Below are 22,764 nucleotides of genomic sequence, written 5' to 3' on the forward strand. Positions count from 1 at the left end.
CAAATTGTTATAAATTAATGTAATATTACTGTGCTATGAGAAATGATGTGTGATATATACAGAGAATCATGGAAAGATTTTTATGAACTGATGGATAATGAAGTAAGAAGAGTCAAGAAAAATATATATAATAACTGAAACTATATACATACTGGAAGGAGCAAGACACAAAAAAGTAAATGTAATGCCCTTATAAAGATCAAGTGGTATTCAAATTAAGAAATATGAGAAGATAATCCTAACCTATGCCTTTGTAAAGAGGTTAAACATTGCATGTATTTTCAAATGTTTTCAATTTTTCAATCAGTTGTATTGACCTTTTTTTCTTTTTTGAGCTCTAAAATGCTACTTGTCATATGGGATGGCTCTCAGGGAGGTAGAACTAGGAGAAGAATTCATGAAATACTGTGCTGATGTAAAAAGCAGAAAATATCAGTTTAAATTTATTTTAAAATAATAGCAATATTGTAAAAACAATCATGAAAGTTATAAAAAAATTGTAAGTATATTTCATAATTTCATAAGACCAATGATGAAACCTGCTATCCATTACAAAGAGGTGGTATATCGTGGAGAATTAGATATGTGTGTTTGTAGAGAAAGTGCGAAAGATACACACACATATATAGAGAGATAGATGCATATATACATGCACACATATATTCACATATATGGTCAGACAAGTAGCACAATAGACAGAATGTCTGGCAGAGAGACACGTGTGTGTACATATACATATACACACATACTTATTTGAGTAAGTCACTTAATCCTTTTTGAGTCTGGGTACACATTTAGAGACTAGACTAGATGGTCTCCAAGGTTTCATCCAACTCTAGATCTGTGATCATATGTCTCCAACAACTGCCATTTTCATCTTTTTTATTTTTACTACTCTGCTAGATATGAAGTGGAAATTAAGTTGATTTCTTAATAGAGATTTCTATTTCTATAGCTATTTGATGTTTGCATAAATGTTATATAATATTGAATAAATAAATATTTTAATTAATTTATCTTATAAAATTGAATATAATAATTCAGAATAAATGAACATGTTTATTTTTCTGAGATTTTTAAGTCCAATATTACATAAATTATTTCCAAGGTCTTTTGCTTGTTGGCATATCAAAGTTCAAGCTTTCCTTTTATTAATTGCTACATAATCTTGTGTGACTGTTTATGGTTTTGTGTTATTTGGTTTCGTTCTTCCTACTGCTTATAATATTAGTTGGTTTTGATATTGTAAATTATCATATTATTTTGTGCAGTTTTTATCTGCCTTATCCTCCTTTGATTTCTCTGCAGTTCTTGACATTGTCATAATCAATTCTCCAAAGAGAGATTAGAATACAAAGGATATAAGGAGTCAGAAAAAGGAAAAAGAAGTATAAAATCTTGTGTTCCCCTTAAAATAAATTGATATCCATAAAGTTTAACTGAATGAGAAATCCTTTGAGTATTGAGAGAAGGAAAGAGAGAGAGGGGAATAGAGAAGTAATAGTAGTTTTTTTTTTTTTTCTTTTCTCAGTAAATAGACTAAGAGATTAGGATAAGAGCAGTAGAGGGAAGGGACTGAAATGTTGGTGGAGGAGAGAGAAGAATAGTATGTTCTAGTTTATCAAATAAAATTAAAAGACTCAAAGAATTTCCATGTTATGGGGATAGGAGAAGGAAGTTTTATAACGTATTTGGTGAGAAATGGGCTTCTTAATTTTTTTTCCCCCTGAGGAAACACAATAGGAAACTATATTTGCTAAGCAAGCATTTCTCTTCCTAGGATTGTATTGCAAATGCCTCCAACCAGGTGGTTAGAATCTGCAGGAAATATATAGACCTAAAAATAAGATACACTAGTTTTAGGAGTTTTAGAAGTTTTAGACTCCCTGCCTTTAGGATCTTTACCTTCCTTTGGAGAATGTAGAGGATGGACATTGTAAAAGATCCTCCATCATTGAGACACCCAGGGAATTCTCACCATTTCCTAGTCAGCAATTTTTCTGGATTTTGTTATCTCTAAAAACTCATCATTTTGCAAGATGAAATCAACTTGAAATTCACACTACCTAAGTACACCTGCCTCTGAGACCCCTCCCTGTCTCTGGTTGGAAAGGGTGGAAAGTAAACATCTCAGAGCTCCTTCTTGATCCTCCACCATTTAAGGAGGGCACTCAGAATTCTCATCGCTTGCTACTTGTCTCCTTTTCTGGACTTAGTGATCTCCAAAATGCATCATTTTGTAAGATAAAATCAACTCAGAAATTCACACTTCCTCAGATCATTTCCTTTCCCAGCTTCATGAATTTATCATGTTTTACAGTGAACCAAATGGCCATGTATATCCTAAATAATTGTACCTAGGGCAGAGTGGAAAGAAAAGGATTTAGGTCTCTCATGATGATGTATATGCTTTTATAAATATGGAAAACTTAAGTCATTTGAATTCATTTGTTTTAAATTAAGAACCTATATGGGATAAAACAAAAAAAAGATTTTCTAAGTGTGACTTGAGCAAAACCTTAAGCTAACTGACATCGGGGAATTAGGCTTTTTTATAAACATAGGTTTATCCAAGTATCCTTTAATCCTAAAAGCAGAACTTTACTAAAGTAGAACTTTATTTTAATTATTTTTCAGAGAGAAACTTTTCCAAAAAGATTGTTTCCTTTGTATAAAATGTATAAAAAACATGATGTAACTTTTTTTTAGAAACTCAGGATCATTCCTTATGAATATTGTAAATTATATTATTTTGTGCAGTTTTTATCTGCCTTATCCTCCTTTGATTTCTCTGCTGTTCTTGACATTGTCAGTTACCCTCTGATTGCTGATACTCTTGTCTCTCTAGGTTTTGTTAACACTACTCTCTCTTGGTTCCCTTCTTTCTTATGTGAATGCTCCTCAGTATTTCTTCATTTGGTGAATTGCCATCCAGGTCATACTAATTAATCCAAGGTGTCCCACAAGCTTCTATCTTGGATCCTTTTTTCTTTGTGCTATTTGACTTGGTGATCTCCTCTGTTCCCATGAATTCAATTATCATTTCTGTACTGATGATTTTTCAAATCTCCCTACACAGTCTTAACCAGTCTGCTGACCTCCAGACTTACATTTCCAATTTTCTGCTAGATAACTTGATCTGAACGTCTGGTAGACATCTTAAGCTCAATATGCAAAACAAGACAAAATAGAACAAAACAAAAAAAAAAAAAACACTAAATTAATTGTCTTTTCTCCCAAAAAAATTCTACCTTTGTTAACTTCCCCATACTTCTAGAATTCCAAGCTCTCAACATTTCACTTTCTCACCCCCACCCTCATATCTAGGCCTGTCAATTTCACCTTTGCAATATTTCTTGAATACATCCCTTAAGTCTCCTCTGATCCTACTGTCATTCTCATACAAACCCTCTACCTCACATCTGGCCTACTGAAGTCGTCTGCTGGTCGGTCTGCCTGTTACAAATCTCTCCCTATTCCCTACTCAGCCACAAAGCTCAAGTCCAACCACATCACCCCACCCCCAATTCCTTACACAGTAAATTTCAGGGGATCTCCAGGATCAAATACAAATTACTCTGACATTCAAAGTCATTCATAATCTAACACCCCTACATAGCTTTCTAGTCTTAGATTTCACAACATACACACACACCTTCATTATCCCAGTGACATCGGCCTTGAACAAGACATTCCATCTCTTAGTTTGGGTCATTTTCACTGGAGTGCCTTTATATTTAGAATGTTATCTTTTTTCAACTTACCTCCTAGCTTCCAAGTCCTAGCTAATTCCCACCTAATATAGGAAGCCTGTCTGGATCCTCCTTTTTTCGAATACTTTCCCTTTAACCTTATGTGCCAAAATGTTTGTGGCAGCCCTGTTTGTAGTGGCTAGAAACTGGAAAACGAATGGATGCCCATCAATTGGAGAATGGCTGGGTAAATTGTGGTATATGAATGTTATGGAATATTATTCTCTGTAAGAAATGACCAGCAGGATGAATACAGAGAGGACTGGCGAGACTTACATGGACTGATGCTAAGTGAGATGAGCAGAACCAGAAGATCATTATATACTTCGACAACAATATTGTATGAGGATGTATTCTGACGGAAGAGGATTTCTATGACAAAGAGACCTAACTGAGTTTCAATGGATAAATGATGGACAGAGACAGCTACACCCAGAGAAGGAACACTGGGAAACGAATGTGAACTATTTGCATTTTTGATTTTCTTCCCGAGTTATTTTTACCTTCTGAATCCAATTCTCCCTGTGCAACAGGAGAACTGTTCGGTTCTGCAAATATGTATTGTATCTAGGATATACTGCAACATACTTAACATATATAGGACTGCTTGCCATCTTGGGGGGGGGGGTGGAGGGAGGGAGGGGAAAAAACGAAACATAAGCGAGTGCAAGGGATAATGTTGTAAAAAATTACCCTGGCATGGATTCTGTCAATACAAAGTTATTATTAAATAAAATAAAATTAAAAAAAAATACTTGCCCTTTATTATTTCCTATTTATCCTATCCCAGCTTCTTAAACTATGGATCACAATCCCATAAGAGATCTCACAACTGAATGCGGTGGTCACAAAATTATGATTTATTATCAGCAAATGCTTGATTTGTATACAATTTAAATACCTGTACATCTGGGGTCATATAAAAATTTCTTAGGTGAAAGGGGATCACAAGTGAAAGTTTTAAAAACCCTACTATATATAACTTGCTTGTACATAGTTGTTTGCATATTATCTCACCCATTAGATTGTGAGCTCAAAAGCAGGGACTTGGGTTTCTTTTGTATCTTCTGTCTGGCATATAGCCAATTTGTGCTTATTGACTCATTTGACTATAACCACAGAAGTAGCTAGCATATGACATAGGTCTTCTGCCTCTTCTTCTTCCCCTGCATGTAGTGATGTTATGTACCCTCTATAGGTGACAATTTTTGCCCCTGGATATTCATACCTGCCACATGAGTAGAGGTACCTGTTAATGGCTATACTTTCTGGAACTATTGAAGTATAGTAAGTTGTTTGCTTCCCCAGACTACAGTTATTTTGTCTTCCCTTTCTGTTGTTGATTTCCTTCTTTGCTGTTAGAACATCTGTTGCTTGCCTTTTAATATCTGTGATTGCCAATGCTTTATTTTTTTACTCAACAAATATTTATTATGAATGTCCAATATACTAATAGCTCTGATGATATAAAGATGAGTAATCACTGCTGTCCTCTTCCCACTTATTTTCAGTTTATTTTTTATCATGTCTTTTCTCCTATTGCTTTTTCTATGTTTCACACAAATAACAGACCTTTCAAAGACTGGCAGCCAGCTAGGCTTCTTTTTATGAGTTGCTCCATGATATAAATGGAATTAGGAAGATTTGGGTTCAAATTTTACCTCACAGCAACTGTTAGTCTCTGAAAACTGGGCTCCAATTTTCATAGATATAAAATAGGAAGAATGATACTTGTAGTATCTGTATTAAAGAATTGTTTTGAAACTTAAATGAGATAATGATTGTCTGGGACATTGTAAAATTTTAAAAGATACATAAAGGTCATTTAATTAAATTGTTCTCTCTCTCTGGTCAGTGAACTAACTACGCCCACAGCATAGCAATTGTAATGTTAAGGTCATTGATTTTTAGCTGGTTTTATTGTTTGCTTCTTAGGGCTTGCTCCTTCCTGCCAAAAAGAAATTTTATGGGTTACTACTAGTTTTGGAGTTAACTCCAGATGTTTATAGGTGTCAGAAGGCTAGTCTCTGTTAGTTATTATGCACACTAATGATAATTTAGTTTATTTCTCTTTTGGACCTGATGAAATAAGCTAAAATGTTTCAAATTAATTTTAGCTTAAAAATTCAGTAACTTACATGTGTATATGTATGTGTACATTAAAAATCACTGCGTGTTGTTGCTGGAGAACATAGGATATGTGGAATTGATTTAGGTAAATTAAGCTATTCAAGTATTTGCTGTTTGAATGCTTATTTTCTTAATTTGGGGTGTCATAAATTAACATAATTATCCTTTTGATTTATTAAGGGTTCACTTCTGAGTGATTTCACATAAATATAGCCATGAAATTAATCTAGAAATGCATCCAATTAAACTTCTTCTTTAAAACTTTCATAGTCTGTACTTTTTAGATATGAAAAAGATAAATCTCGATATTAAGAATGTGATTTGTAGAACAAAAATTTTCTTAGACTAGTGATTTAAGTTGGTTTACTTAAATTAAATTTGCCTACTAATTTAAAACATTCATATTTTTTAATATTATTCATATACATTAGGTAGGTTCTTGAGAACTATTTTTGCTTTTTTTTAATGATCTCTCCCAGTTTTCAGGGCATTGGGAATTATTCAGTATAACAATTTGATTTGCTATTAAATGTAATTTCCCTTTTTGTAGTATATAAATGATATGATTTTATCATGATTTTAGATTATACAAGATTCAAGGATTTGCATTTTAGCTCATCTGAAAGAATATCCATTGTCTCAAGAATTATTATAAAATACAGCTATGAGGTTATTATTATTATTATTATTATATCATTAATATGACTGTGTTGATAGATATTTTAAAAAATATTTTTGTTTAATAATCAAAAATTCAGAAAAAGATTTGGCAAATAAATAGGACCTTCTTGATAAGTCATTTAATTGGTGTACTTGAACCATATAAAAATTAAAACTATCAGCACATCTATAGTCATTATGAAAAACTTTTGAATAGATGTTTCATATGGTTTCATATATTTTGCATAGCCTTTTAGTTATTAAAGAATTTGACATATTTACCGTTAGGTTGTGTCTCAGTCTAATTGCATCTCATTTTAAGTGTATAATTTCTAAGGAAAAAGATCTTTACTATGTGGAACGTTCTTTTTTATCTAAAATAATATTTTATTGGTCTTAAATCTATGCTGAAAAGGTTATGTTTTTACTAACAAAAATATCTTTAAGACTGAAGTTAACAGTATAGGGCAATGGTATTTACATTAAAATATTTAATGACTGTATTGATACACTATTAAGGAGCAGGACCTGGACTTGTGATTTCAATGAGGAAACTCTGTGAAGGTCAGCACCAAACTTCCTGCAAAGGTTTATCATTGATTTAACTAAAATAGTTGTGTTCTAGCATATGTTTTCAAAATCCTTCACTAAAACCTAAGGAATCTTGAAGGGAATATCCTTTACTAATACCAAAAGAGAAAAAGAAGAGAGGTAGAAGACTCAGCATTTTGGGAAAACATAGTAAGAAACATCATGCCTCTTCAATTTGCCTGTTAAAAAATTTTCCTAACCCTTCTTTTCCTTCTGTTTTATTTTTTTTTTCTTCCCCCAAGCAAAAACAAACATCTTTTAAAATACTGGTCTCCTTGGCCTTTAATTGCTTAGTTTCAACTTCACTTGCTCATATAGTTAATCTATTGGCTATAGTTACAGAATAGGTTCTTTTGGTTAATCAAGGTTTGGTTAAATAGACTATGTATGTTAAAAATAAACTGAATTTCCCCCAGAAAAAGATGCAAGAAATTCAATTAACCTTGAAACTACTGTAACACAATAGCCTACTATTAATAATGTACTAATGGTAATAGTGGTGTCATAAAAATGGATAAACATAGTCAACATTTCTTAGAAACATTGAATTGTAACTTGAGAGCTGCAGTTATTGTATATGTATGTATTCTGGAAAACTTATTTTGTCACTTTCTGTGGGGGGGGGGGGGAGAGAAGAGCAAGGCAATATCTGATTTGGTTTTGTAAAGTCATTACTATGAGTTCCAATTTTGAACCTTAATTCTACTTTTACTTGAAAGGCCTATTATTTGTGTGAAACATAGAAAAATCAATAGGAAAAAAGACATGATAAAAAATAAAAATTTATAAAATTCTAATTTTATGGTAACAATCCTCATCTGAACTTTTAATATAGTATTGCTATAAACCATGTTTGCTATATTGCATTTTCGCCATGGCTAAACAAATTGGTGTATGTGAATATGAATAGAATATCATTTCGCTATTAGAAATTATTAAAGAGACATTTTTATAAATCTTGATATTAACTTTTGAAGTAATGTGAATAGAAGTAGGAGAACAATTTATTCAAGATCTGCAATATTGTAAAGAAAAATAGTTGAAGAATTCTGATTAATTCAATGACCATCCATATCTCCAAAAGGCTTACCTACTGACAAAAAGGTCTTGGATTCAGGGTTTCCTTGAGCTACTGTTTTACCAAAGATTGTCATCTCTAGCATGAAATATCAGAATACCCTCATCCTTGTGCAGATTCTGGATAGATAGGGCATAGACTTTCTTTATCTTATTTGTATCCCCAGTGCTTAACATAGTGCCCAGTGCATAGTAAATGCTTAATAAATGTTTATTAAATTGAATTGAATGCATATATTTAATGAAAAAAATTAATAAATTGCACTTAGTATACTTGCCATGTAACCATTTATTCTGGTGCTGCTTTTTAAGTGGATTTACATTGTTTGTTTGCATATCTTATATTTCTAACTAGATTTCAAGTTTATCTTGTGCAGGATTGTTCTTTATTCTTTAATGTAATTACAAATTCTTTGATGTTAATCTTGTAAAAAGCTCTTCAAAATTAGTACTTGATCATTAAAACACTTAAAGTGGAAAAATCTATTCATTTTTGACAATATTTTCTCCTTTCAGTTGAGGAAGTAAACTAAAACAAGATTTTTTAAAATCTCAACATATTTGTTAAGACTATCTTACTTATTCTGGAATTTTTCCTTAATTATAGTTTTATTAAGTTAGTTTATATTACATTGGGAAGATGTCTGAGGGCAAACTTGACTAGTATTGTTAGGAACTGGATGTATTACGCTTTTCATCCTGACTTTATTTTCTCCTGCCCTTGCCCTCTGAATAAAAGTGTGTATGCAAATATTTTTTTGAAGTCATGAGAGCTAAAATAAAAAGTCACTAGTCTTTGATATAATCTTGAAATCCTGTTGTCTTTATGAGCTAGTACTCAGACATGTGCTTTCCCAAAGTAGCATTTAGTTAGCACTAAACTATACCAAATCCATAAATTCAGAAAATTTTTAGTTAATAATTGGCTTGCTATATTTCAGCTAAAAGAATCATTAAGAAACAGGGCCATTAAGGGAGAAAAATTGATTAAATATAAAAGATAGGAAGAAACCTATATAGGGAAAATATGAAAACATTCCATCTGCAATTCTTTAAAATATGAATTATTATTTTTAAAAGACATATAATCTGGACAAAACTTTCATTTTTAAAATTTATTATCCTTTCCAGTGTTCGTTGAAAAAGTGTTGAAGAGACTATATCCATCTGTTTCAAATCAGCAACTTCAGACTACAACAGAGACTTCTTCCTCAAAACCAGAACTAGAACCAAGTAAAGATCAGCCTTCAGCAGGTATTGTTATATGCAGACAATGTTTTATCTTCAGATATTTTTTCTTTTACCATTTAATTATTATTATTATTATTATTTGGCTGAGGCAATCAGGGTTAAGTGACTTGTCCCAGATCACACAGCTAGACAGTGTTAAATGTCTAAGGTCAGATTTGAACTTAGGTCCTCCTGACTTCAAGGCTGATGCTCTATGCACTGCGTCACCTAGCTTCCCCTTACCATTTAATTATTAAGAAGCATGTATCTGATCTTACATGTTTTCTTAACTGAAGTTATTAGCTTTATAAGAAAAAAACTTTTAATGGTGAAATATTTTAAGATCAATTTATATAAAAATCTAGATCAAAATAATACAGGTACGTTCAGTAACATCAAGTTTGCTCTAGAGTAAAGCTTCTTAAACAGTTGTGTAACTGAATGTGGGGGTCACGAAAATTTGGCAGTAGTAAGAAGTATCAAATATTCTGCCAAGATTTTATTCTTTGTATAAAAATAAATACATATATCCATCTCATTAGTGTGCAAATTTGCTTTCATCTTTAATAAGTAGTAAAATTATATGTATAATAATTGTTTTAAAATGAATTTCTTTATAATTTATTATCAATGTTTGATTTGTACATTTTTATGTAACTATATACACAGTATATATATGAATATATGACTATATAGTTATATAACTATATACATGTAAAAAATTTCCTGGACAAAAAAGGTTTGCAAATGGATAAAGTTTACGAAGCCCTGCTCCAGATGATTTTACATGTGAAAATAACTTATAATCTGGTTAGGGTTTTTTTTTAAGCTTTTAACTTCCATTTGAAATCAACCATGAGATATCTTTGTTCATTTAAATTCATATGTATTAGTTTATGTAAAGAATTTCAGTGAAAGAGGGATTCCTATACATGGTGAATTTCTCTGAATCTTCATTCTTGTTTGTATATGATATTGTCTTGATTATATCAAACTGCAGAATTCTATGGAGCTTCTAGGTTTTTTGTTTGTTTGGTTGATTGGCTTTTTTTGGTGAGGCAATTGAGGTTAAGTGACTTGCCCAGGGTCCCACAGCTAGGAAGTATTAATTGTCTGAGATCAGATTTGAATTTAGGTTTTCCTGACTTCAGGGCTGGTGCTCTATCCACTGCATCACCTAGCTGCCCCTTGTGGAGCTTCTTAAAAGAGTTAGCATAACAGTTCATTGGGGGGAGAGGGAAGAGGGAACAAGGTGATAAAGAATTTGTTTTCTAGACTAAAATGTGCAGATAACAACTATTATGAGTTATTCTATCAGTACATATATTTTAAATAGACATATCCTACTCCCATCTTCTGCTTTTCAATTTCCTTTTAATGTGTCTTCTTCCCCTATTAGAATTTAAGCTTCTTGAAGTCAAGGATTGTCTTTTCAAACTAAGTGATCATGAGATAATAATAGCATAGATTTAGAGCTAGAAGAAATAATCTAATTCAACCTACTCATTTTACATGAGAAAGAAATTGAATCCCAGAGAAGTTAAGTAGAAAAATGAATCATAAGAAACTACATTGGAATAGACTAGACTAGGAAAAATCAGAAACAATGAAACTCAATAACCCAATCTACAATAAACTCAAAAACTTGAAAGCAGTCTGGCAGAAATTGGGCTTTGATCAACACTTTATGCTATAATCTACAATAAGTTCTCAATAGATATGCAGCCTTTATATTAAAAATCATATCATAAAGATACTAAAAGAATTTTTTTTAATTATACTTTTTGAAATTATAGACAAAACAAAATACAGGTTTCGTTACATAAAACTGAAAGATATCTTCACAAACAAAACCAATGCAACAAGGATAAGGGAATGATTCAATTGGGAAAAAGTCTTTATATCAAATTTCTGAGATAAAGGTTTGGGATACAGGATATATATAACTAACAGATTTTTAAGACTTAGAGCTATTCCCCAATAGGTTCATATAAAAGGATGGGAACAAAATGTACTAAAAAAAAATGCAAACTATTAACAATAATGTGAAAGAATGGTCTAAATCACTAACAATAAGAGAAATATAAATGAAAACAACTGATTTTTCACCTCACAACCAGGAAATTTCCAAAAATGACAAAAGATAGGAATAGTCAGTGTTTAAGGAGTTGTGAAAATATTAGAAGACGATTATACTGTTGGTAGAACTGTGAATTGGTGCAACCATTTTGAAAAACAATTTGGAATTAGGCAAAGTAACTAAAATTTCCATATCCATTGACCCAAAGATTCTGCTCAAGGAATTACTTCCCAGAGATATCCCTCAAGGTGGGATTGATTAATAAATCAGAAGACAGTCATGTAATTTCATATTTGCCACCTTGGAAACAAAGTAAATACTCATTGGTTGGAGAATAATTAAACAAATAATGGTACATGAATTAATTCCATATTATTATGCTATAAGAAATGATGAATGTGATAAAATACAGAGAAGCATGGAAATATAGGCTTTTTTTTTTTTTAAGATTTATTATGAAGATCAAATTTGGCCCCAAAAAGGAGATAAGAAAACATCTCCCTCTCAAGATACCACTTTCTTTCATGAAATAAGGGTTCACAGATATGAGATATCACATGCATTTAGATTTTTTTCAATATTTTGATTTGTTTTGTTTTTCTTGTCTTCTTTTTAAAGTTATAAGAGATGATTCTTTGAGAGAGTAAGAGGAAAGATGAAGGAAATTTAGACCATGTAGAAACAATTTCGGTAAAAACCTATTTTAGAAAAGTATGACAATAAAGAATATAAGAACTTAATGTCAGTCCTTTTAAAAATCAAAGTTTAAAAAGCTTTAGGAAAGGGGGAAAAAAGATAGAATTTGTCAATTTACCCTCCCCTGCATGTTTTTTTTCTCTTCTCTTTTCTTCTGTTTCTCTGTCTCTGTCTTCTCTTCCTCTCCCCCCTCTGCCCCTTCCCTATAGTGTCAACTTCAGATTTATGTCTGTCATTGATTGTTTAATACAGATTTTTTTGTACAAGCACTTTCCATTTGTCCCCATGATAATCTGTGTTATTCTGCTGGTAAATAGAAATCTTGATTAAATAGATTTTTTCACATTGAATGATATTCTTATTTATAGAACAAAGTATGTAATCTGATATATGAATAAATGTATATTTGTTTCATACTGTGGGAGATATCTTAATTTAATCAATAAACATTTATTAAGTATCTTCTATGTGCAAGGCACTCTAGATACAAAGAAAGACAAAAGGCAAGCTTTGATTTTAATGGAAAAAGCAACATACAGAAAGGAAACTGAAATATAGGTACCTCCAATCAGTAAGAGCATTCCTAGGGACAGAGAGTATTGATGAGATGAGTTCTAGGCTAAAGTGATCTTTCAGGATGAAGAGGTTTCAGTTTCTAGATCATGATGGCAATATCCAAAGTAGTATAACTGGAAGGGGAGGGGAGTGAAGGAAAATAAGGATTTGTGCCAATAATCAGGCTAGATTTGAACTCAGGAAAAAGAGTCTTCCTAATTCCAGATCTGGCACTCTATTCACTATGCCACCTAGATGCTCCATAAATGAGGATCTCTTATTTGGAGTAAGTGATTATAGATTAACGATTTAATTGAAATAATCAGGTTATTAACTTTCTACTTTTTTTTCCTTTTAACATTAAACTAGGTTCCATATTTAGAACTATATGTAGAGAGATTTTGCTTATTTATATATTTTAAATAATTATACACACACACACACACACATATATGTAGATGAATCTAGAGAGAGAATCTTTTAGGCTTTGTACAAAAAAAGAAAGAATTTATGGTAATAATTACTTGTTCTTGAATTTTTTCTATAAAATAAAATATTAAGAAACTTGATATATTCTGCTTTATAAATATCACTGTTCATTTATCAATAATGATCATATAGCAATAATTGCTTTACTCTCCTTTTTTTAAATAAACAAATGAAAAATGTACACTGAAGTATCCTTGAGAGTTTAACAGATAAATGGTAATGCAACTAGAATATTATAAAAATCACCTGGATATTACATTGATTTGTAAAAATTTAAGAACAACATTTTTAATAAATGATACCATGCCAAATCTTTATACTTATATGGAGTGAAAAGCATTTAAAATATAAAGATCTAGTGGAATAAATGGATGCTGTGTGGGAACAAAAAAGTTCCTGAAATCTTCATCATCCCATAACTCTGTCAGAACTCTGGAGCTGTTTCAAAGATTCTTTCAATGAATCTACTAAAGATGAAATTAGGGGCAGCTAGATAGCACAGTAGGTAGAACACCACCCCTGAAGTCAGGAGGACCTGAGTTCAAATCTGACCTCAGACATGTAACACTTCCTAGCTATGTGTCCCTGGGCAAGTCACTTAATCCTGATTGCCTCAGCCAAAAAAAAAAGAAAGTAAGTAAGTAAGAAATTGTATCTAACACATTAATTCAGGTGCAGAAAAGATAATTTTATTCACCTGCACAGCAATCTGCAGAACATTAAACATTTAAAAAATAGAAGTATAGTACCTTATCTCACAAATATTTGTATCTGAACTCTACTGAACTATGTTGAGAAGAATAACAAGATGATAATGATGATGGTAACTCATTTATTTAGCACTTTAATACTGGTTAAGATTTTGTGTACATTATACTCCTTTCTACCTAACATAGCTACTATTCTTATTCCTATGTAACATCAGGAAAATAAGACTACTCAGAGATGTTAAATAACTTATCTGGTCACTTAGATTTTAAGTGTCTTAAGAGAAATTAAGAGGAAGAGATCTTCCAGGCTCTATATCCATTTTGTTATGCAGCCTTCCTAATACTGCCATATTCTTTTTAGAACCATTAAAAGTTATGTATGCCCCTTTTAGCTTGGTTTTCTAAATCCCAGCCCTTTAAGGAAAGTTGTCTTTCTCAGAGACTTAAGTATTTGATCCTATGAGTGATGGTTCCTAAGGGACCAGTCAGTACAAATTAATTAGTAAAAGGATTAGCACTTAAATATTTGATGGGAACTGTGGATCTAAATATTTCATGAAACTTGCTAGTTAGCTGGCCATGAAACCTATTGATGTGGGAACTGAAGATTATAGGGTTTTACTCAAATCAGTAGTATTATGTTTCTTTTCTTTTTTCATTCTGCTTTAGTGAGGCAAAGGAAAAAGGAAACATAGCAGGACATTGGAATTGATAAGAAAAAAAAAACCCTATAATAATCTCTTTCTTTAACTACCAAAACAGAATAAATAAACTATTTGCCATTTTAATAATAATTAAAAAAAAAAGATCAAAGTAAGGGAGAAACTTATCTGTAAGGATTTTTGATACTAAATTGCTCCAAAGTTCCTATGTGTATAGGAAATCTACTCCCTGGAAAAAGGTTTTAACCATTAGAAGATGGAAAGCACTTTGATTCTACTATAGTAAGGATTATGTTAAGTACTGATCTGTGATTATTTAAGAATAAGTGAAGGAAAAATATGCATCCTTCTTAAACTTAACTGATTTTATTAATGTCAACATTAAAACGTGAAGGTATAAGCGTTGCTTAAATGCATCTTTGTTACTTATATAAACTCTTGACCCCCTGTGTAGGACATCATTTCTTAGAATCTAGGTGTTATACTGAAATACAGATGTGAGAATGCGACCAATAGGATTTAAGTGGAGAGTTTATATAACCAATGGCTGCAGGGAAGTACCCAAATCAGGCAACCTCAAACAAGAGAATGGGATTTATATAGGTTATAACTAGTAAGGGGAGGGGGACCTTATGGCATAAACCGGAACTACAGAAGTAGGAAGTAGAGCAAAGGTTCCATTTCTTAATGTAAGTGGAGATAAAGGAATGGGGTTTGTATACGTGAAACGTGATATAATGTCTGTATATTCCCAAGGCTAAGGAGCAGAGGTGCAAAGATACCAAATGTTCCAGGAAATAGCATTCTCTTAACATTTTCATATCCTTGAAAAATTACAAGGGGCCCCCAGCAGTTTCAAGTTTTCTTCCTCCACATATGCTCAAGGTGAGTCACACAAAGTTCAGTACTTCATAGGCAAGGCTGATAACAATCATGGAATGAGTCAGATTTTCTTCCCCACTTTTGGTTCTCCCTCCAACCCCTATTAAACCAAGCACAAAGACTCAGAAATCTCAAAATAAGTAGAGACAGTGATCTAGTCACTTCACATTTTCATTCATCGCTTACTGTCTGTTAGATCCTGTGTTAAATGATAGAGATTCCTCCCCCCCCAAAAAAAAAAAAAAAAAAAAGAGGCAAAAAACACAGTCTTCACTTTCTGGGAGCTCATTTTCTTTTTTTTTTTTTTTTTTATTATAACTTTTTATTGACAGAACATATGCATGGGTTATTTTTTACAATATTATCCCTTGCATGCACTTGTGTTTCAACTTTTCCCTTCCCACGCCCTCCCATAGATGACAGGCTGTCTTATACATGTTAAATATGTTATAATATATCCTAGATAAAATATATGTGTGCAGAACCGCACAGTTCTCTTGTTGCATAGAGAGAATGGATTCAGAAGGTAAAAAATAACCCGGGAAGAAAAACAAAAATGCGAATAGTTCACATTCATTTCCCAGTGTTCCTTTTCTGGATGTAGCTGATTCTGTCCATCATTGATCAATTGAAACTGAGTTAGATCTTCTCATTGTCGAAGAAATCCACTTCTATCAGAATACATCCTCATACAGTATTGTTGTTGAGGTATATAATGATCTCCTGGTTCTGCTCATTTCACTTAGCATCAGTTCATGTAAGTCTCTCCAGGCCTCTCTGATCATCCTGCTGGTCATTTCTTACAGAACAATAATATTCCATAACATTCATATCCCATAATTTCCCCAACCTTTCTCCAATTGATGGGCATCCATTCATTTTCCAGCGTCTAGTCACTACAAACAGGGCTGCCACAAACATTTTAGCACATACAGGTCCCTTTCCCTTCTTTAGTATCTCTTTGGGATATAAGCCCAGTAATAACACTGCTGGGTGTAGCTAATTCTGTCCATCAGAATACATCCTCATACAGTATCGTTGTTGAAGTATATCATGATCTCTTGGTTCTGCTCATTTCACAAACTGAGTCTTCTTAAAGCAAGTCAAGAAAACCAGGAGGAAGTAAGGAAGGTAAGTCAGGGAGATCAACCAGTAGGTCATTGGAGTAGCCCAGCTGTAAATCAGTGAGGGCCTCCATCATTGCCAGAGTGGTGGCTGTGGGTGGAGAAGAGATTGTATAGGAGAGATGTTGTGAAGATAGAATTGACAAGATGATAACAGTTGAGTTACATGAATTGAGTGTGAGTGAGACATGTCAATGACACGTGAGTGGTGAATCTGGGTGAGTTGGAGATTTTGGCCTTGCTTTTGACAGTAAGAGAAAAATTGGGAATGGGGAAGATTAGAGGAGGGAAGAATAATGAGTTTTGGCTTGGATAGATTATATTTAAAATAACAGAAAACACCTTTTCTACCAATCACTCTTCTAGAATCCTTGCAAAAGTTTAAAAAGAAAAAGTAAAACTGGTTAACACATATCAGAAAGAAATTTCCTATAAAAAGAGAAAGTGAACAGCCATAATTCATGTGTTGCTTTCTCTATTCTCTGGAGACTTCTGCCATTAAAAAAAAAAAATCCTTGATACTAAAATCTTAAATAAAATATTAGCAAAAAGATTACAGAAAATCGTCCCCAGGATAATACACTTTGACCAAGTAGGATTTGTACCAGAAATGTAGGGCTGGTTCAATATTAGGAAAATTATTAGCATAATTGACTATATCAGTAACCAAACTAACAAAAACCATATGATCATCTCAACAGATGCAGAAAAAGCATTTGATAGAATCCAGCATCCATTCCTAATTAAAACACTTGAGAGGATAGGAATAAATGATAGTCAGGAGTATATATTTAAAACTGTCGGTAAGCATCATATGCAATGGAGAAAAACTGAAATCTTTCCCAGTAAGACCTGGGGTGAAGCAAGGTTGCCCACTATCACCATTATTATTCAATGTTGTATTAGAAACACTAACCTTGGCAATAAGAGTCGAGAAAGAGATTAAAGGAATTAGAGTGGGCAATGAGGAAACCAAACTATCACTCTTTGCAGATGATATGATGGTATACTTAGAGAACCCCAGAGATTCTATTAAAAAGCTATTAGAAATAATTCATAACTTTAGCAAAGTAGCAGGATACAAAATAAATCCCCACAAATCCTCAGCATTTTTATACATCACCAACAAAATCTAATAGCAAGAGATACAAAGAGAAATTCCATTCAAAATAACTGTCAACAGCATAAAATATTTGGGAATCTATCTACCAAAGGAAAGTCAGGAATTATATGAGCAAAATTACAAAAAACTTTCCACACAAATAAAGTCAGATTTAAATAATTGGAAAAATATTAAATCCTCTTGGATAGGCCGAGTGAATATAATAAAAATGACAATATTCCCTAAACTAATCTATTTATTTAGTGCTATACCAATCAGACTTCCAAGAAAATATTTTAATGATCTAGAAACAATAACAATAAAATTTATATGAAAGAACAAAAGAGTGAGAATCTCAAGGAAATTAATGAAAAAAAAAATCTAATGAAGGTGGCCTAGCTGTAGCTGATCTAAAACTATGTTATAAAGCATCAGTCACCAAAACCATTTGGTATTATCTAAGAAATAGATTAGTTGATCAGTGGAATAGGTTAATTTCACAAGACAAAATAGTCAACTATAGCAATCTAGTGTTTGACAAACCCAAAGATCCTAACTTTTGGGATAAGAATTCATTATTTCACAAAAACTGCTGGGATAACTGGAAATTAGTATGGCAGAATTAGGCATGGACCCACACTTAACACCATACACCAAGATAAGATCAAAATGAGTCCATGACTTAAGCATAAAGAACGAGATTATTAATAAATTAGAGGAACATAAGATAGTTTATCTCTCAGACTTGTGGAGGAGGAGGAAGAAATTGGTGACCAAAGATGAACTAGAGACCATTATTAATCACAAAATAGAAAATTTTGATTACATCAAATTAAAAAGCCTTTGTACAAACAAAACTAATGTAAACAAGATTAGAAGGGAAGCAACAAACTGGGAAAACATCTTCACAGTTACAAGTTCTGATAAAGGCCTCATTTCCAAAATATATAGAGAACTGACTCTGATTTACAAGAAATCACGCCATTCTCCAATTGATAAATGATCAAAGGATATGAATAGACAGTTTTCAGATGATGAAATTGAAACTATTTCCACTCATATGAATGTTCCAAATCACTATTGATCAGAGAAATGCAAATTAAGACAACTCTGGGATACTTCTACATACCTGTCAGATTGGCTAAGATGACAGGAAAAAATAATGATGAATATTGGAGGGGATGCAGGAAAACTGGGACACTGATGCATTGTTGGTGGAGTTGTGAATGAATCCAACCATTCTGGAGAGCAATCTGGAATTATGCCCAAAAAGTTATCAAACTGTGCATATCCTTTGATCCAACAATGTTACTACTGGGCTTATACCCCAAAGAGACACTAAAGAAGGGAAAGGAACCTGTATGTGCCAAAATGTTTGTGGCAGCCCTGTTTGTAGTGGCTGGAAACTGAAAAATGAATGGATGCACATCAATTGGAGAATGGTTGGGTAAATTGTGGTATATGATGTTATGGAATATTATTGTTCTGTAAGAAATGACCAGCAGGATGAATACAGAGAGGCTTGGAGAGACTTACACGAACTGATGCTAAGTGAAATGAGCAGAACCAGGAGATCATTATATACTTCAACAACAATACTGTATGAGGATTATTCTGATGGAAGTGGATTTCTTTAACAAAGAGAAGATCTAACTCAGTTTCAGTTGATCAATGATGGACAGAAGCAGCTATACCCAAAGAAAGAACACTGGGAAATGAGTGTAAACTGTTTGCATTTTTGTTTTTCTTCCCAGATTATTTTTACCTTCTGAATCCAATTCTTCCTGTGCAACAAGAGGACTGTTCAGTTCTGCACACCTATATTGTATCTAGGATATACTGTGACATATTTAACATGTATAGGACTGCTTGCCATCTGGGGAAGGGGGTGGAGGGAGGGAGGGGAAAAATCGGAACAGAAGTGAGTGCAAGGGATAATGCTGTAAAAAATTACCCTGGTATGGGTTCTGTCAATAAAAAGTTATAATTATTTTTTTAAAATCCTTATGTGAATATTTTTTTAGCTATCTAAATGGGTATAAATAAATAGCTATCTATGTGTATGTGTGTGTGCTTGTATGTGTGTGGAAGTGCCTATAGAAGTGTCTATATGTTTTGATTCTGTTTTGATCTTGGTTTTTCCTTTTTAAAGCAGTATCATATATGGTTGAATGTCCTGTTGGCTTCATGGAAGCAGGTTTTTCTTGCAATACAGACAAAGTTGAGTTTTTCTGAACTGAATAGTACTTGTAAGTTATTGTATAAAATAATTTTTATATTTATTTGTGATTATTAAAATAATTTTTTAAAAAATAATTATTATGTTAAATGATACTAAGTAACATTTTAAATCTATTCTAGGAAGTATAAAAATACCAAATAATCCAAATTCAAGGTTCATTTCTTAGGCATATGTGATAACATTTGTTAATCAGAAGAAATAATTGTCATGTATGTTCTATATAGTTTACCATTTTATGAAGAATTAGAACACAGATATATGTTTAGTCTGAAACTATGTTACTCATAATTTGAGAGTATTGAATATCAGAAACTGAGTCACTTGGTATAATGATGAAATTTAAGGTGATCCATTTATCCTGGAAGGAAGAGGATATTCTTTGTCGTTCAAACCAAGCAGAGCTGCTGAAGACATGTATTTTATCACCATATCTTTACCTGAAAACTTTTTCGCTTAGTAGAACTTGTCGGAGCTTAACTTGTAAATACATTGTTATTCATCTTTTGTTTTCAATGACGTCATGATGTTGATGTATGGATAATGTCGACTTCTATATGAATTTGGGTGGCAGAATTGGGCAGAGTTGTCAGCCCCCTTTCCTCCAGAATCACCAAAATATAAAGGCAAAACAAAAGTCAAGATGACTGTTGATGACCTGGGATACAGCAGATGGCCTTGACAGGATAATGTTTGACCAGGTTCTAAATACTCCACAATACCTGGTTCAGCAGCCTTGATGGCCATTGGAATAAATCTTTCCTATCTACCCATCCTACCAGAGGGCATCTCTCTAACTCACCAAAGGGTTTAAGTCCTGTTGGTTTCCCTCAACCTGGTTTAGTCCATTTGCTAAGACAGTTTTACTGGGATATGGCTGCCATTTTTTGGACCCACAAGTGAAATATACATACTAAATATATGACCACAAAGCTGCATACATATGAAGTATGAAAGTAGCACTTTAATGGAGGAATAGAAAATATCTTCTTATTGCCTCAGTAAACAGATCTATAGGTAGATATAGAGTAGACATTTTATAGAAATATACATATATAATTCTTAAGGATTTATAGACCATTTCTTTTCTAAATATTGACATGGGCATGCACTGGAATTCAGTGTTGAATGGCATGTGAAAATTTCATATATGTTATATTTCTATTTAAATCTTAGATAAGATACATATTTAAGTAACTATTGATTGATCTAACTTTTCTAGATGTATAAATAGACAATTTCATTTTATAGCAAAATGTTTGGATTATGAAAGTCCTTAATTATAATACTTGTTAATTGTTAAATCAGTAAAATAAAGTGACTTTAATTATAAAAATAACCCGTGTGCTGACATAATATACCTTGTAATGACAATCACATGAAATAAGTAACCAATTAAATTTATAATACAAAATAAAGATAATTTTCTTTTTCTTTTATAGATGATGAAAACAAGATCCAACCCAAGAAAAAAATATATACAGTAAGCCCACCTCCTGATGGATATGTTCCACATTCTCCAGAATTCACTGATACCAGAAAATCAGAAAAATCGAGTAGCACTGATGACTCAGAAGGTAAAGAGTCTTAGCAGTTGGTCATTGAGTATAGAGATGTTTTTTAAGTTTAATTATTTTTGTTTTACAAAATATTAAAAGTTAAACTTTCTTTTATACCACAGTTATAATTGTTGGCCAATTTTCAAAATAACGTGTTTAAAGTAAATAAACTCAGGGTATTTGGAAGAGAAAAATGATTAATTAATAAAGTAATGATAATAAATATATTAATTTATGCCTTATTAATCTTGATACAGTATCATGATCTTAGGAGGGCAGTACAAGATATGAAAATTATAAAGATATGCTCTTATAATTTCAATATCCAACTGTAATATTTCAAAGTGTGTGTGTGTGTATACATATACTATACTTATAATGTACTGCTTATGAATTTTAAAAATATCTCATGTCACTAAAAATATGTTTCTTTGAGCAGTCTAGTAATGGTTTTGTTTATGCATATTTGTGAATACTAATTATATATGAAAGGTGACCATATAAAATTAAAAGTTAGATATTCCCTTTCATAATAAATTTCATTAGATTTATTGCCATGCATATTTTATTTTTAAAGAATACTTAATAAAATTAAACTATAGATTTGTTCTTTCTCTTTTTGCAGCACATCTATTTAAATGTCAAGAGTTTTTTCTGGTCTCTTGCCCATGTTCCTGGCATTTGATGTTGCTAGAAAATTTCTAGTCCAATCTATATCTATCTTCCTGACTAGTTTTGTCTATGTTCCAGGCAGCTGGTCAGCCCCTTAATATAAATACTTGTTGAATGGAAGGGAAAAAATAAATTGTCATTTCAACAGCAGCAGTCTAGGCTATGATAGTCTAGGCTATGATAGGCTAGGTATGATTGTGTTATGAAATTATTCAAAATATTCTTCCTTTTAGGACCTGAGTTCAAATGTGGCTGCAGACACTTAATACTTCCTAGCTGTGTGACTCTGGGCAAGTCACTTAATCCCAATTGCCTTAGCAAAAAAAAAGAATATACTTCCTATTTTAAAATGGAAAAGTATTTAAGTTGAGACAGTTAAAATTTTCCTCTGAGATGACCCAAATCCATTCCAATGGAGCAGTAATGAACTGAACCAGCTACACCCAGCGAAAGAACTCTGGGAGATGACTAAGAACTATTACATTGAATTCCCAATCCCTATATTTTTGCCTGCCCACATTTTGGATTTCCTTCACAGGCTAACTGTACATTTT

General features: G+C 32.3%; 1 protein-coding gene across 1 annotated transcript in view; it reads left to right on the forward strand.

Annotated features, from left to right (window-relative positions):
- ERICH1 (glutamate rich 1) overlaps positions 1-22,764 on the forward strand; it is an 82,568-nt gene that overhangs the window by 12,656 nt on the left and 47,148 nt on the right. Inside the window, exons 2-3 of the mRNA XM_051976008.1 lie at positions 9,342-9,464; positions 21,422-21,556. Of these exons, the coding sequence (XP_051831968.1) occupies positions 9,342-9,464; positions 21,422-21,556 (258 nt within the window). The remainder of the gene's footprint in view (positions 1-9,341; positions 9,465-21,421; positions 21,557-22,764) is intronic.

This window comes from Antechinus flavipes, chromosome 2, assembly GCF_016432865.1.
Source record: "Antechinus flavipes isolate AdamAnt ecotype Samford, QLD, Australia chromosome 2, AdamAnt_v2, whole genome shotgun sequence".
In the NCBI taxonomy this organism is placed as follows: Eukaryota; Metazoa; Chordata; class Mammalia; order Dasyuromorphia; family Dasyuridae; genus Antechinus; species Antechinus flavipes.